Source organism: Physcomitrium patens, chromosome 25, assembly GCF_059467195.1.
Source record: "Physcomitrium patens ecotype Gransden chromosome 25, ASM5946719v1, whole genome shotgun sequence".
Lineage (NCBI taxonomy): Eukaryota > Viridiplantae > Streptophyta > Bryopsida > Funariales > Funariaceae > Physcomitrium > Physcomitrium patens.
This window is the reverse complement of record NC_143434.1, coordinates 4,231,312-4,247,956: the sequence shown is the minus strand read 5'-3', so window position 1 is coordinate 4,247,956 and position 16,645 is coordinate 4,231,312. Positions and strand designations below refer to the sequence as shown.

General features: G+C 43.6%; 4 protein-coding genes across 6 annotated transcripts; 1 reads left to right on the top strand and 3 right to left on the bottom strand.

Moving 5' to 3' along the window:
• The first annotated feature begins 816 nt into the window (after window positions 1-816).
• Window positions 817-5,071, top strand: LOC112278341 (exocyst complex component SEC15A). 2 transcript variants are annotated; one of them, XM_090247358.1, is made up of 3 exons: window positions 817-1,456; window positions 1,756-3,227; window positions 3,351-5,071. In XM_090247358.1, the coding sequence occupies exons 2-3, from the start codon at window positions 2,031-2,033 to the stop codon at window positions 4,521-4,523; spliced, it is 2,370 nt and encodes a 789-aa protein (XP_090103484.1). In that variant the 5' UTR covers window positions 817-1,456; window positions 1,756-2,030; the 3' UTR covers window positions 4,524-5,071. The 2 variants fall into 2 exon arrangements, with proteins under 2 accessions (XP_090103484.1, XP_024367433.1); XM_024511665.3 differs by having other exon boundaries at window positions 1,009-3,227.
• Window positions 5,072-5,832: 761 nt separating this feature from the next.
• LOC112278342 (spermidine synthase 1) lies at window positions 5,833-11,452 on the bottom strand. Its single transcript, XM_090247362.1, has 10 exons — window positions 10,419-11,452; window positions 8,350-8,416; window positions 8,134-8,228; window positions 7,879-7,981; window positions 7,624-7,712; window positions 7,266-7,422; window positions 6,978-7,053; window positions 6,731-6,789; window positions 6,449-6,588; window positions 5,833-6,316 (listed from the first exon to the last, which is right to left on the bottom strand). Exons 1-10 carry the CDS (start codon window positions 10,583-10,585, stop codon window positions 6,238-6,240), a joined length of 1,032 nt encoding a protein of 343 aa, XP_090103488.1. The 5' UTR covers window positions 10,586-11,452; the 3' UTR covers window positions 5,833-6,237.
• Window positions 10,605-11,833, bottom strand: LOC149986269 (uncharacterized). 2 transcript variants are annotated; one of them, XM_090247359.1, is made up of 2 exons: window positions 11,515-11,833; window positions 10,605-10,765 (listed from the first exon to the last, which is right to left on the bottom strand). In XM_090247359.1, exons 1-2 carry the CDS (start codon window positions 11,720-11,722, stop codon window positions 10,665-10,667), a joined length of 309 nt encoding a protein of 102 aa, XP_090103485.1. In that variant the 5' UTR covers window positions 11,723-11,833; the 3' UTR covers window positions 10,605-10,664. The 2 variants fall into 2 exon arrangements, with proteins under 2 accessions (XP_090103485.1, XP_090103487.1); XM_090247361.1 differs by having other exon boundaries at window positions 10,605-10,752.
• Window positions 11,834-14,131: 2,298 nt separating this feature from the next.
• Window positions 14,132-15,924, bottom strand: LOC112278540 (hydroxycinnamoyltransferase 1). Its single transcript, XM_024512165.3, has 2 exons — window positions 15,415-15,924; window positions 14,132-15,261 (listed from the first exon to the last, which is right to left on the bottom strand). The coding sequence occupies exons 1-2, from the start codon at window positions 15,922-15,924 to the stop codon at window positions 14,281-14,283; spliced, it is 1,491 nt and encodes a 496-aa protein (XP_024367933.1). The 3' UTR covers window positions 14,132-14,280.
• Between the last annotated feature and the right edge of the window lie 721 nt (window positions 15,925-16,645).

Here is a 16,645-nt window from a genome sequence, read left to right as displayed (position 1 = left end):
CCTCAAAAACGACATGTCCTTCTTCAAATAGATAGGAAGATACAATATGTTTGACATCACAACCTTGGAAGTGATTTTCTATGTTTGGTGATTTTATTAGAGGTAGGAATGACTTTTAATGGTGTTCCAAATGTTTTATTTGAAGAGAGTTATGAAGGCCCCAATAATGATCAAATAACAAGGTAATCTTCCTGATCTAATATATAATATTATCAATGGCTGAGAGTATCTATTAACCATCTTCAAAAAAAACAATGATCAGAGTATGTGATAAACACAATTTGTCACATCTTATATTTCTTCAACATATGATTACTATTCTTCATGAAACTTGTCTTTAAAAGGAGAGATAATGTCCCAGACATACATATTTACTCTAATGTTTATCTATATGATTAAGTAGAAGTAAGTAAAAATAAATTTATTTTATAATATTTTTTTAGAGAAACTTCTTAAAAGCTTTACAGATAGTGCTTTGACTTTACATGTGATACAACCATCTAGTTCTTCTGATACACATTGAACCAGCAGCCTCATGTAATTGCTAGACATATTACTAAAAAAACATCAATCATGTGTATCAGATTCTAATATCCTTCTTTTGAAATCCTTGATTTTACATGCTTTATTGATTCAAAACTGAAACAATCCTCACGATCATTCACATTCCCAACACAAGAACTTAGCAGCAGGCACCAAGTGAGCAGGAATCAGAAGGCAGCATAAAAAAAAGTGCTGAAACCGCAATGTTGCCGATCCAGCATCACGATGTTATAGCTAGTCACAGTTCAGAAAAGAGAACAGAGTGGTTTCGAAACAAAGTGGTTATACCACATAATACACATAGCAGATGTTAACTTACAGAGATTTCCTTACTGCACCGGCTGGAATGAACCTGGCCACCGCGCTGCATGGTACCAAGCGACGACAATGAAAGTAATGAGCAGTTGAACGGGCACGCCCAACACCGACGCAATGCAGGCTATGCATGGCATCACCCAACTCCTTCCTAGGGCTTCTAATCAAGAACCATCGTCAGCAGCCCTAGAAAAATACCCATCTTGATCCGCAACTTATCTGAAGGAGGCCCACTCTGTAACTTCACAGTTTCTCTTGAGATTTTGCTAATGTACGATCGCTTCGGTGTATGAAAGTGACAAAGAATTGGGTTCGGAGTGAGTTTGGTTAGGGCCGCTAACAAGCGTTACAATAGACCGAGAATCAAATAATTATCCTGAATTTTTCGATCCACGACGTCATCTAGCTACCCACAGTCGAACTTATTAGTCAGTCAGTCAGTCAGAGTGGCTCTTGACTGTGTATTAGCAGAATCGGGGCTGGACTTGGGCTTGTGATTGTGTGACGGGGCAATATGTTCGTGATTGATTCTGTTTCTTCGAAGCCGAGCGAGAGTAGTGCGGAGCATTGAAGGAGCTTATGTGATCGGTGGCCACAGGTGTGTTTCGTGGAAGATAGTCTTCAGGTCATTGCGTGCTGGGATATGTTAAGTTCGTGGAGAGATTGAGTTGGTGATTGGATATGTTGGGGGTAGACGATCGGGGAAGTTTTAGGGTTTTGGTGTTTGAAGTGAGTCCATCTCCATTTAGATGTGTATTTGAGTTTTCTGCTTCATTGTTCTTTGTTGGAGTGGATCTTGTAAGATTGTGTGTGTATGTGTGTGTTCAAGCGGAAGAGAGATCCTGTGATTCACAGAAGGATCGTCATGTTGGTACTGTTGCGGAAGTGTATTGACAGGAGTTGGCGAACGGAATTTACGTGTATGGCATCGTGGAGAGTTTGTAGGGTTGGGAGCTAGATTAATATGCAAGAGGCGCAGTATCACATGATGATGCCGCAGCGTGACTTGTAGCAAAGCAACGTCCGATGTTGCTTTTGTAGAAGGTGGACAGGTTGGACGTTGTGGGCAATATTCGTTCTGTCGTCTGGTTGTAGGGAGGGGTGGTCTAGTTCCCCAATTCCCTTGCTTGCCAATGCGAGTATTTGGTTAGGTTTTACAGGATCTAGCCGCGATGAGTAAGGCAAAGAGAGCAGGATTGAGAGAGAATGGGGATGGAGGAATGACGGGAGTAGATGATACGGCGTTAGCGTCTGCCATTGGTAATGGCGAAGACCTAGCCCCGTTTATCCGAGCAGCATTTGAGGTTGGCAAGCCCGAGACTCTGATTCATCAACTTAAGAGCTTTGTGAAAAAGAAGGAAGTGGAAATTGAGGACCTTTGCAAGCTTCATTACTCAGAATTTATTCGAGCAGTAGATGAACTGCGGTATGTTCTTGTTGACGCCGATGAGCTCAAATCCGGGCTTGCAGAGGAAAACAGGCAGTTACAAGAGATTGGTGACACTCTCTTGCGGATGCTCGACGCTCTAATACAGTCCCATGGGACGAAGAAGAACATAATGCAGGCAATTGAGTCGCTCAAAATGTGTACTGCTGTGGTGGATCTGTGCATGAGAGTAAATGAGAATGTGATGAATGATAGCTACTACCCGGCACTGAAAGCCTTGGACATCATGGAGCGAGACTTTTTGCCTGTATTACATGCTCGGGCTCTGCGACAACTTCTAGAAAGACAAATTCCTGTTTGTAGAGCACATATTGAAAGAAAGGTGAACAAGGAATTCAATGATTGGCTTGTTCATATTCGAAGTGCTTCCCGGGAGATAGGTCAACTCTCAATCGGGCAAGCTTCATCGGCTCGGCAAAGGGAGGAAGAGCTCAGAGGACGGCAGCGGCAGGCAGAAGAGCAAAGCCGTTCGGGATCTAAGGAGCTCGTGTACATGCTGGAAATGGAAGACTTAGACGAAGACGATTCTCAATTGAAATTTGATCTTACTCCAGTCTACAGGGCATATCATATCAATACATGCCTGGGGATGCAGGACCAGTTTCGGGAGCATTACTTCAAGAACAGGCAGCTGCAGCTGAACTCTGACTTGCAAATATCAACCACACAGTCATTTTTGGAATCGCATCAGTCATACTTTGCCCAGCTGGCTGGGTTCTTTATTGTTGAGGATCGTGTGTTAAGGTCTGCAGGGGGTCTTATGAGCAGTGCGAGGACAGAGCAGCTGTGGGAGTCAGCTATCAGCAAAGTGACTGTAGTCATGGAAGACCAGTTTTCACGAATGCAGGATGCCAATCATCTTCTTTTAGTGAAGGATTATGTTAGTTTGCTTGGTGCCACCTTGCGAAGGCATGGTTATCAGGTGTGTGTTCCACCAATGTTTTAATTAGCCTCTTCTTTCATGCACGATCGCGTAAATTTGGAATTTGGTACATTTTTAATTATAATATTCGATTGAGTACTTAACTTCTTGGATGTGTTCTAGGTTGGACCGTTGCTGGAGGTGCTGGATACGATGAGAGATAAATACCATGAACTTCTTCTAGCAGACTGCCGTTACCGCATCAATGATGTTCTTGCAAACGACAAGTCGGAGCGTATGATGATGAAGAAGGAGTACGAGTATAACATGAATGTGCTCGCTTTTCACCTACAGAGTGTCGATGTGATGCCTGCATTCCCGTATATTGCTCCTTTTTCAGCCACAGTACCTGACTGCTGTCGAATCGTGAGATCCTTCATCGAAGATTCTGTCAGCTTCTTAGCCTACGGAGGCCATATTGACTACTACGATCTTGTGAAGAGGTATTTGGATAAGCTTTTGGTGACAGTTCTGAACGAGGCATTGCTCAGGCTTGTTCGAAGTCCTACACTGGGAGTGTCGCATGCTATGCAGATTGCTGCCAATATGACCGTTCTTGAGACTGCATGTGACTATTTTGCGCAACATGCTGCCAAGCTTTGTGGCATCCCTACACGGCTCGTTGAGGGTCCCCATGGTGCTTTGTCTGCTCAGTCCGTTCTGCGAAACTCGCAAGCTGTTGCACACGACACTATGATCAAGTTGGTGAAGTCGAAAGTGGACGAGGTCATGAATTCCACTCTAAACATTAACTGGAGCCCTGATGAGCCTCCAACAATCGCCAACGACTATTTGAATGACGTGTATATCTACCTGCAAACTATAGCGGAAACGTCTCAGGAAATCCTTCCCCCAACTGCATTCTATAAAGTGATCAGTGGTGTCCTTGAACACATTTCTCGACGCATCATGGAGACCTTTTTGAGTGAGGACGTGAAGAGGTTCAACATTTATGCAGTGATGGGCATCGAAGCAGATTTGATGTTATTGGAAGGTTTTGCTGATGACAAGTACCGGACAAGTGTCCAGGACAGAGTACCCGGAGTGCAACCCTTGAAATCGTTTCTTGCGGAGGCTCGCCAGACTGTGAACCTCTTCATGGCTACACAACCCGACCTTTACTTGAATCCAGTCATCCGCGAGAGGAATTACGGTGCGCTTGATCCTAAAAACATTATTATCATCGGTGAGAAGTTTAAGGATCTACCAGAGAAGTTGTTTGGTCGTGGAGGAAAAGTTGCTCCAAAGAAGAAGCTAATCGATGCGTTGATCAAGCGCTTGAAGAACGAGGCTTGAGGATCTGTCAGCATAACACTAGCGATTGAGCCGAAGGGGGATTCATGTACATTTTGTACAATGGGAGCGCTAGTAATGAGCTCTGGAATCGAGAAAAGAACTTGAGACCTATGACTGCTGGAAGAGTTTTAGCAGAAGTGTGCAGCAGCTAGAGTTGAGAATCTCAAAGTGAGGCTGAGATTACTAGCTAGGGGTTGATCACATGCTGTTAAATTCCTTAACCATGTCACAGGTATTTAGGACACGTACAGCCAGCAGTTGAATTCGCCATTAGAGCCTCATGTAGTTGACTGTTCCCCCCCCCCCCCCCCTATATATCTATAATTCTGCCAGTGCTTATGTTCGGCAATGGACTGAGAAGATGCTCCCACGTTCATTTATGCAATTAAATCGCGATACTGAATTGAGATTTTCTTGCAGTTGGCGTACTATGAAAGAGGTGGTAGACTGCCATGAGGTGTTCAAACTGTGAGAAGTGATATGACTTCTTACTAGACATTGTAGGGTTTTTGTCCCTAGTGTAATCATATTCCTGTTGTTTTTGTAAATTGATGCCCTTGGTCGATTTTTTAGTAGCACCACAGGTAATTCCGACTCACAGTTGGTGGGGAATTATTGATGACATTCCATGGTCAGAAGTACAGTGCAAATGTATTTGCACAGCAGCTCTGGGATTTTCAATTGTCCTTATGTCATCTCTGCGAATTCAGCTCATGAAAGACAGTGTGGGTTTTCCTGTTACTCCTGAGCTACTGGATTGTAAGCTCAGATATGCACTTTGAGGATTAAAGATCCTGAAGAATAAAGGCTTTACAAATTAGTATAGAACAATGTGTCTTAAGATGTGCACTTCGTATAATCTGCATAACATTATGAACATGCACACAGATTAGGGATGGCTATATTTCTGACTTTTGCTGGAACTGGTATCCTATCTTTTTTTAACCACAACTGCTACACATGCATTGCACCTGCTTGTGCAGTATGACACTGACACATGTAACCAATTGAGCTTCCACTTACACTTGATTTGTACTAAAAGTGATCCAACATGTTGAGAGCTAACAATACCCAGCAGCACAAAGTATGTAATCTCTGTGCCTTCTTTACAGCAATGTCAGCTTGGGCTTCCTTGGGTATCACAACTGAGAAACATCATCATAGAAGTAGAAGTTCTAGGGCATATTTTTGCAATGATTTGGTCACACTTTGGCATATTTTGGTGGAGCTATCTACAGAGTCCCATTGAGCATAGGCCAACCACAGATAGGAAGTCGAGCAAAAAGCGAAATTGTTGAGAGACTGCAAGTGAACAAGATTTTGACGTTTTCATTGAAGTGAGAACCAGGGAGATCAAGCTACACCTTCTGTTACGGCTTGGTGAGAATTCAGAACGTTAACTATGCAACATAGGTAACTACTACTGGTACATTATCGACAGTACTGAACAAATTCTTTACCTCTCTTCGTAACTCATGAGGCTGGCTTGACAACGACTGTTAATCGAAGTCTATGTTTGAAATATATTATCGTCAGCACTCGGGACAGGTTCTAGATCGAGAGCTACACGCATGTTTGTTTAGTCTACTTCAGGAAGAAAGTTGCAACATGGCAAGCGCTTTATGACTTGCACCGAGCAAGTCTAGTTTACCAACATTTGTAATTGAGATAAAGTTGCTACTATGAACTAGAACTGTGCACTTCATAAGGTTAATCAATTCTTCAAAGCAGTACCATGTCCATGAATGAACCGTGCCGACTCCTCTGTATACACGTGTCGCTCTGCTGCAAGGCTGTGGATAGACACAAACAAACCCATCGTTTTCCAGTTAGAAGGTATTTAATATTTCATTTCCGCTTCAGATTTGCTAGGAGTTACTATGGCTTCAAAGAATCACCGAAAGCATAATTCAAGTGGGTTGTACCTCTTGCGAACATGTTTGTTGAGAGCAATGCTGGCAAATAAGGCTTCGCCATCTAGGAACTTGAGTTCTCCATCAATACGATGCTTTATTCTACTATCGGTCTCCTCGGCACTGATTTTTGGGAAAGGTTGGTCTGAGGCCTGTACAGGTGGACAAAAGGAGATCTAATAATGAATGTTGATAAAGAATTCCAGAGAAAATGGTAAATGTAGCCAAAAACTTCTAATATAAGCTTAGGGTATCCCAGCCAGTTCATTTCCTAGACAGTGAAGAGTAGCTAACCATAATCCACCCCCAAGTATCAGCATACGATGGCACGTGCGCTGCATATGGTATTACATCTGCAATACAGGTTTACCATTCATCTTTAAAAAAGAAATTCATATGCCGTGGCAACTTGCTAAAGAACTTCAATATCAACAGCTAACGAAAATAGGATTTCTTCAAAAATAAATGCTTCAAAGGTTCTATTGAGTGAAAACTCTGCGTTTACTGCGAGTTGAACATTGAAGTCTTTGCGAATGCTTACATTTGAAGGTTTTTCTCAAAGTATTATAAATAGAAGAGTAAACTTCCGTATGTGATAGGATACCTGCAGGTCCTCCCTACATTTGGGCAACATATTGTGATCTTAAGTATAAGCCCGTTTTTTTTTTTTATTGAGAAAAGAACTAAAAGTGTGAATGCTTTCGAAACAGCTACAGATTGAGGGATCAGAATTTTGTTATCTGAACCTTACTGTTATTAGAATTGACAAAATGCAAAAAGTAAAAAATATATAGGAGCAACTCATGAATGAGTTGAGTAAGAGTCTCACTTGTGTGACCAGAATTCCACCATCCTTCAATCTTGGCTTCAGGACACGTTCATAGAATGATTTAGTATACAACTTATAACATGGGCCTCCTTCAACTGGATCTGCCAAGTCACCAATTAAGATATCGAACTTCTCCGTTGTTTTCACCAGCTCTGCCCTGCCATATTACATTATATCTAAAAGTGAAAATTGAGTTCAGATAAAAAAAAATTAAATAAAAAACAAAAATCTTAACTGTTGCTTCTCAGCTACATCAAATGCTTCTGGCAGTTTATCTGAAGCCCTAAATTGCCTTGAAGGAAAAGAACTTCTTCCTAGCAACGTCTAAACCTATGATTCAGCAAAAAACTGCACAGACCTGGCACAATTGATAATGAGTTCAAGCCTGTCGCTGCGAAATGCTTCGCCATTGACAGTGAGATGTTTCCGGCAGAACTCCACGACTTCCTGCACCAATAATCACCAGAAATGCATAAAATCCTTAGCGAACACCCTTTGACCAAAAAGAAAGTGAACCTCGCAGATGACTTGTCCCATCAACCAACAGACTACAAGGACATGGGAAAAACAAATGGATATATAAATAAACAAATGATCTCAAATGTAGACTCGCCTCATCAATATCGCACATGATGACTCTCTCAACACTTCGGTGTCTAAGAGCCTCCCGCGCAGTTGAACCTTCGCCACCTCCCATTATGAAGACGCTCTTGGGACTGCAAGGCCACAAGTCAAACAAACATTCGTACGAGAGTCTAAAACTTGATAGAAATGTGCGGAGGCTGTTATGATTTGTTTGATCAACCCAATGCGACAGATTCAGATAAATGCAGTAGTAAGAAGATTTGCCATGGATGAAGAGGAATACTTGGAATGATAAAGCAGAGCTGGATGGACAATGGATTCATGATAAACGAATTCATCCGCCTCGGCGCTCTGAAGCTTGCCATCCAAAATCAATACCTGACCACACGTGCATTTGTACAATCCATCACAAAACTACAACAAACATTCAAGTTGTTGAAAGCGCCTGGAAGTTGCAATTTAATCCAAGATAAATAGTTTCAAGTCATTAGAATCAGACCTTGCCGAAGGGCCCACTTTCCACCAACTCGATGTTCTGAAACTCACTCACTCCAGTGTGCAAAATCCTGCCACGTGCAATGCAGGCGACAACTGAAGTTAAACGCATGCATTAGTTTTGCAGGGCTATAAAACATTTCCACGAGAAGAACCACCTTCTATTTTATTAGTTTTTCGGCATGTCCGCTAACTCACGAACCCTTGATTTATGTATGTAGAAGATATGATACAGGAATTACCGAGAAGTGCCCACTATCAGCTTTTCCTGACACCTGGATTTGAAAGGTTCTTTGGTGGGTAATAAATTGGAAAAATAACTATTCTGTGTGAAACACCCCACAAATATGCTCTCACAAGATACTAATGCGAAAGGACAAAAAAAAAAAGGATGCTCCGTGGTACAGTTTATGGAGACTTTGGCCATAAACGAAGATCTTTTCAAGGCCCTGAAAATGCTTGCAACAAGGTGGAGGGCTGTTGGTAGTCATGCTCTCAGAGATGAATGAATTTCACACATCACACTCAAATTAGTTGGTCATCATGAAGGAGGACAGAACTTAGGTGGATGGGTGGAATTCTGGTCACGGCAACTCCAAGATGACCGTTCTGATGCTAAGTCTCGTGCTGTGGGCATAACGACACTAACGATTAAAACCGTACGAGATAAAGAAGTAATATAATCTAAAGAAAATATGAAAGTCTAATACATGAATGTAGGAGGCAACAAAAGCAGCCTGATTCACGACATCCAGCAGAACAGCAAAAGTTATAATACAGCAACCATTTTTCCACCGTCCTGCTCGGTGACATGGACATAGCAACCACTGCGTGACTTCTCAAGCTCAAGAGGCCCACCTCAAAACAGGACAGGAACAAATGCCCAGTAAGAACCAAGCTTAAGATACCGATCAACAAAGGGATGCCCGAGTTATTTAGTCCAACTTGAAACTTTACGAGAATAACCAAATTTAATTTCAGAAATGTTACATCTTGTATAGAATTAGAGGCAATATTTGAGACACGACAATAACCTAAAATTAATTACTTGTATTAAGAAGCAAATAGTTAACGGCCTGAATGTCCAGATAAGTAAACTAAGTTCCACGACTCCTCTGAAATATCTGCCCGCATGCTAACTGTAACGTCACTTCAGAACAGAGTAGATCTAGTGTGAAAGCCCTACCAAACATGCACTGGTTCTTACGCCTTTCTCTCACAAATTAAAACGAAGAAAAAAGTAGACAAAAGTGTTGTGAATTAATCATTAGCCTGGCAGCACGATACGAATATAAAAATTTGGGGATCATAATCGACGGCCGAGAGTGGACTGAGGTGGCGATACCCGAATATCCTTGTCCGGAAACAACGACTATGGCCGTTGACGATTTAACGAGAACAGACAGCGGCGCTTCAACACACCCTCGTACTAATAAAAGATAGTTTATCAGTTCTGAATCCAAGATCCTCAAAAGCCCGGGGATATGCAAGCGGCTACATTGAATGAGTTGCCTGGGAGATCGGATACGAGACTGACCGCTGGGTAAATTTGTGAATATGAGCGACTGCTGGTTGCGAAGACTGCAACGCTCCCATTTAATTCCAGTTAAACTATCGACTATCCTGTTTTCCTCCTAAAATGCGGCGAGAATCGCTGAATTCTTCCGTTCAGAGAAAATATCAGAAAAGCAAGAGGATAAAACTATCATGAGGATCTGGAATTATTTATCTAAAAAAATTGTTTTAGGGCGAGCCTTTTGAGATAGAGCAGTCTACTGATACTACCATGGCTGCACGGAATTTTGCAAAGAGTCAAAGTAAAGTGACAAAGGCAGCTGGAGATGTAGACGGCAAAGATGGGGTATCCCTCAAGACTCAATTGAGTGCGTCGCTGTCCAAAAAATAAACACACCTCCTTGTCCCATTCCTAACCTCAGCGAGAGACAGAAAATACTGAACACTCCTTGACATTAATCTCCACTGGTGATTTGTAACCTTTCTGACGGAAAAAACATAACGAGCTAGGACGATAACACAGACCTAAAGGAATATCAATGAGTTTTACAATCTTACTTGGAGACGCCGAACACCCAGCGAAGATCCTCTTCCAGCTCCTCTTCGAACCACAAGCAACGCTTCCTAGGCTCCACTTCAGCGTCCACTGTCTTAGGGGTAGGGGTCTGATGAGACGTCCCATTGACATGCACCCTGTTGATTTCTTTGTCCAAACATTCCACCATCGTATCTAACGTCTAAGTTCCTTCTCACCAACGCTGCCTTCTTCCCTCGCGCCAATGCCAAGCGTGTAAATTCTATTGTTCAGAATCCATGTGCTAAAACCCCACAATATAATTCAAACACGAGTGAATATTTTTCTTCCAATTTGGGATAAAATTCCTGCAACGAACTGACCACCACAACTAAGCAGAATACTGTTAGACAGAGAAAAACAAAGAACGCATTGTACAAGATCTGTATACTGGAAACGATGCGAACTTCGATAGATTCGCGACCGCACCGATAAAATCTTATAATCGGCTCAAAGACTAAGTATCAAAATTCAGCGGGTCCAAGGCAACACAACTGTGTTCGTAGCGCACTGTGGGCAACCCGGCCATCCAGGACTTCCATCCCACGAGGGAACCCTTGAGTGCAGACACAGACGACCGCATGTGCCGAAACCAACAAACCGCGACGTACAGCAAATTGCTGAACACGGGATCCACCTTTCCACCCTCTCAAGACACACGATTACAGCGTGACTCAAAATCGATATATCTGCTGTCGAAACCACAATGGGCTCCAACTCAACCAACAAGGAGAAGTCGGAGCTATCCTCCCAAATCTCCGCCTGCAGAGAACCACTCAAGGTTCTCCTAAAATCCCAAACGCCAATGCTAGCCCAGCCGCCCCAAACACGTAAACCATTTTATCAAAACACGCAGAACTCATGACCACGATCACTACTTAATCACAAATCCACTAACTCGCCAACAGCGGATCCCTCGGCGCCACAATTCCAACGCCACCGTCCCAGCCTAAGTCACCATTCTCGGGAATCTCTAGCCACCACGATTGATCCACCGTTGGCCCACCATGAACCAGCGTCGGACCTAGCTGCATCCTCTAACAACATGGCCACCTCTAGTACCTAACGCGTAACACTCACCTGTGGGAAAGAGCTGCTGCTGCTCCACTCTACGGAAGAGATCAACAACACACGATGGCACGATCCCGAAACCGCTTTTCAGGTGTTTGTGGTGGATCGTCAACGTCGCGGAGGCAGTTTGTATGGACGCGGAGGGAGGCCTTGCTATCGCGGGGCTGCTGCCGCGCATATACACCAACTTCGGTATTGTAACCTCAGCATGCAACATACATACTCGTATTACGTATGGTATGGAATGCCATGATGATAGGTGGATTCATGCACATAGGGACTGGATACGTTTAAAAACAATCCCGTGGCATCTAGATAGTTCTACAACTGGATTGTATCCCTGCTTGAAATAGAAGGATATTTCCCTCTTCGCAAGCATGAGAATGACTAGCGCAGGGATCTGGGAACGGATGGATGATACGCGGGTGTGTGGATGGACGATGGATGACTGTTAGTAGTTAGGGTTAGGGGACATGGGAGCCCTAGAGAAAGGGCTCTGCGACTACTTGGTAATTTTTATTTGTTTTAGTGGAGCACTTTGCCGGCCAGTAGCTCGTCGAAGAATAAGTCCTGCTGGTGTGAAATATTCTATGCTCCGTTTATAGGCAATCTCACAAGTAAAACAAAAATGAAACAATGTAAAGTTAGAGGAAACGATATGGTGGTATCTGGTCACGATTGAGATTGCATGCATGAGATTGATTTTTTCATTTGAGTATTCAAGTCAAATGTTCGATTACTCCAGCAGGATTTCTTTGAGCTGTTTAACAAAGCATAAAAAAGAGAAATCTATTTCGGAACCTTCAACTTGTAGGCTTGGATCTCAGTCAAGTTAATAATAGAAAAAAATTCTTAGCAGTTTTCAACAAAATTTCTCCTTTTCACCGCTTATTTTATTTATTTCATCCATACTTATGTTCCATCTCATACATTTACATGAGCAATAGGGTGATTTTTCTTACTTTTATAATTCATGGCCCAAGTTCATAGTTATGTTATCTGAACATATATTATATTAAATGAATCACACATGTTTTATATGTGTGTGTGTGGATATATATATATATATATATATATATATATATATATTCAAACTAGTAGAAACATCTGCCATTGTACATGTGAAATGATGTGCTAAACAACTAGTAAATTGAAGATCTTTTTACATGTTAACCTACATTAATCTTAACTAACTGAAACACATGCCTTTGAGCACTATAAGCTTTGGCACTACCATTGATCTATTTCCTTGTTATCCATGTTCCCTAGTTTGATCAATGAGAAGGCTTCTTTGTCTCTTTAACTTATATTGCATGGAAGAAGTTACTTTTTGTCATTTAATGGATGATACCAACATATGTAGAAGTCAAATACTATTCATTCATTAAAGGCACTGAACTAGGTGGATTCTCAATTATTTCTCATTAACAACAATAGTTTAGTCTCAAATTCTTTTGTTTGTTTTTGAAGTTTCATCAAAAGTCAATTCTTCTGAACAGATATAAACATTACTCATATATGGGTCCCACCACTGGAGCAAGCACGAGCTTCGTCGTCGTCTGACCTGCTGCAGGAGAATAGAATCGAAAGAGCGAGATACGCGATACGCACCAACCTCTATTGAGTTGCTTTGGAATCCAATCGGCATCGCCCCAGAATAGGCTCAGACCTCGAGAAGTCAGAGCGTGATGTCACTAGGACACCTTCTACTGATCTAATTTTGTTCTTATTTGTGTGGCGTATCTCGTTCTTCAACCCCTTGGAGAGACTACGACTATTCCATAGAATTCAAGCGAAACGATGTGCTCCGTGGCTGCCCTGATATTTTACTTGTTTTGTCTTACTGAGGAACTCTACCCTGAACAATGTGTGCAAGGGGAACAGCTCCCTCTTAAATTGCACTGCATGATGAGCTCCTCGACGTTCATGTTCTGCCCGTCGCTAAGGATTCTCGCCGAGCCAGACGCACTTACAGGGATTTCTATCCTATGAAACCAAGGAGGTATTTCCGAATATTCTGGACACAAATGATGGCACAGCTCTCGCTCTTACTCTAACTTTTCCTCCAATCGCGAATTCTATACAGTCGAGTAAGTTGCGCCAAATTGTACTCATGTGGCGCATCCTCTTTGCCTGTCGAAACAGTAATGAGGTCCTCGTTACCAGTAACCACGTGATGCCTTGGAAGGTAGGGAGAATGTTACGCTTCCTAGAAAGCAATTCGGTCGCCGCATTAATTTCTACATACATGACTTTGCCGTTGCGCAATGGCCGCAGGATTCGACTCCAACACTTTCACTTAATAATCCCTCCTCACTCCGTCGTCACCAAATCGTTGGAATTCAAGCAACTTCTAGGGTTCGCTCACTACAAGGAATTATCACCACTTAAGCTCATTATGGTTGAAGTATTTCTGCGCCTTCAAATTGATGGTTAGTACCAGGCCCAGCACGAAACAGAATAATCCCAGCGCCAGAACTATTTTCCACAAAACCTAACAGAACAGCGTATTTCCCAGCTGAATGAATTAAAATTTCTATAAAACAGAAATAGAGGAACAGGTTTTGAGTTGCAGTGACTTAGACAAATGTGAGCTATTGAACAACTGAAAGCTTGTGGGCAGGAATAGTGTTGTAATCAGAATGATTACATTCAAACCAAATTTAACAATTATATAAATCCCAATGCTTTGAGCCCATCAGTATTGGTCATAAGAGAGGATTCTAATATCTGTAAAACAAACCCTGATGTATAGTAGGTTTCACATGAAGGGAACTAAGAGGAAATCAGTTGTGAGGAATGATTGAAGTTGTGCAGCAAAGGTATAAATCTCTCCATGACCTCAGGAGTTGCGTGCACCATAGCAGTGTAATTTTCACTGTTTTGATTGCTAGGGAGGACAATGACAAAACCATTCCAACCGCCATTGGCATTGCGCATAGCACACAAAGGAGCTCCAAAGGCGAAGTCCAGCTCATAATATGGGAAACGATTCTGCCATGAGGCGCCGCACTCGTGCTCAGAACCGAAGACTTGTCCAGGGCGTTCCATGTCCTGCTTCGCTTCCATCCAATCCACAATATCCTGATACCAATCCTTTGTGGCCTGTTGGACAGCGGCCTGAATCAAGTGTGCTGAAAAAGCCAGCGGCTTGTTCAATAAGTCGCTTACTGTTGTGGTAGCGATACGGCTGCCGAGAACATTGCCAAAATAGCCCATGGGAACGGAAAACTTCTTCCTACCTTCGACAAGCATCCAAAATCTAGTGAAGTCTGCGCCAGGAAGGTTGCGTGCTTTCACTAGAGCTCGCCACAAGTGGGCTGAGACACAGCTCACCCGCGATAAGCGAGGCATTGCGACAGACACTCCATTTTCCACCTCCCGCTTCAAGTTACCAACATCTCGCCCACTTATTTCGATTACCTGCACTATGAGAGAAGTCTCCTTTTCCTCGGCCTTTCCTTCAATGAATTTTTTCTCCTCGCCTGAATTTCTGCCAGTGTCCTTAATATGCAAATCATGAGTTAGATCGCCGTTGCCGTCTGGGCGTTCTGGAACTCCGGGGAAGGGATTAGAGAGAACGTTAGGATTTCTCGGCTTCACAAGGTGACGCTCGTGGACGGGAAGAAGAGAAACTTCTTTTCCGCGAGCGATTTCTGCCCAAGACTTCAAAAAGTGCAACCCAGAGTATCCATCAGCTACCGGGTGCGCCCAATTGAATGCCACAGTAATGCCACCGCACCTAAAGTGCGTCAACTGCAAACACAAAAACAAAACATGTAAGAAGCACAAACCTGGTTGACCTTGGAGCTCAACAACATAAGCTAAGAGAAATCAGTGCAGATTGTGGCTCAAACAAACTATCACATTCATACTTGTTGCATGCCCAAATACGATGAGAGAAGAAACCTGCACGATGAGACCAGGCCGCCCTGAAGATTTGTCGGGGAGCTTCGGATAACCACCCATTCCTGCCGCCTCCATGCCCGTCAGAATAAACGACGGCTGAAAATCCTCGTTGAATTGCACCTCGTCCACATCCGCATCGATGCTCGCCTCCACGAACACGGCGCCCGCATCGTTACAGTCAATCCCCGGCCCTTGCTCGCCGCCCGTCACTACTCTTCCAGCCAGCGGATAAAACAACTCCAGCGCCTTCCTCAACGACTCCCGCAGATGATCTCCCACATCCTTCCCCGCCGGCTTCTCCCTGTAAGCGCACAGCACGGGAGTGTAAAACGGCATCCACTCCAAGTCCAAATTCGAAAACGCCAGCCACCGCTTCTCGCTCGGCGTCTCCGACGCAGGCTTCACAAGGCTCTTGCTCAGCACCGTCAAAGACTTCCCTCTCAGTCGATCCTCCAACACCAGTCGCCCATCATGTGGCGCACTTTGCAACTCATCCGCTTCATGCTCCATGCCGCTCGTATCCCTCCCTCTCCTCTACACCTCGCGGCAATCAAACCCCTTCAGAAAGCTCCACCGCACCTCCAAAATTGCCCAAGGATCTCGAAACCACGGGACTCACCGTGCCATTCCCGAACTTGGAAGAACGCGACTTCGAACACCGAATTCCAGACCTCGAGAACTGTGGAGCTGCGGGGTCGCTGGAGGGCCGCGGAAGGCAATGGCGCAAAGGGGGACAAGGAAACCACAGGCGAAGGATATGCCGCATTCCGATGGCGGAGACAGAGACAGAGAGGGAGGGGGCCGGATCCGCGAGGTGAGCTCCGAGGGGCACAAGCATTGTATTGTGCTGGGGTATTGTACTGAAGAGAGTGACATTGCATTGCATGCCATTGCCATGAAGGCGGCACTTGTGAGCACGACGACGATGTGTTGCTATCCCTGCGTCGGAAGTTTTTCCGCCCATCTACGCAATTCAGGCGTCATGGTCTGCCCATCTACTCAACGATTGTCAAATTCAGGCGTCATGGCCGGACAAGTCGTGCACAAATCATTGGCGTACACTACGAGATATTCCTTTGTCATGTTTACAAGTGAGTGATCGACACTGTCGGACATGGTTGTTGCATTTGTTGTACATGTTTTGGTGTGCAAAAGTTTGAAAAAAACATCATTGCAATATATGTTAAGGTGATGATGTTTTCCCACTAGCAAAATATCTGTTTTTTGGGAT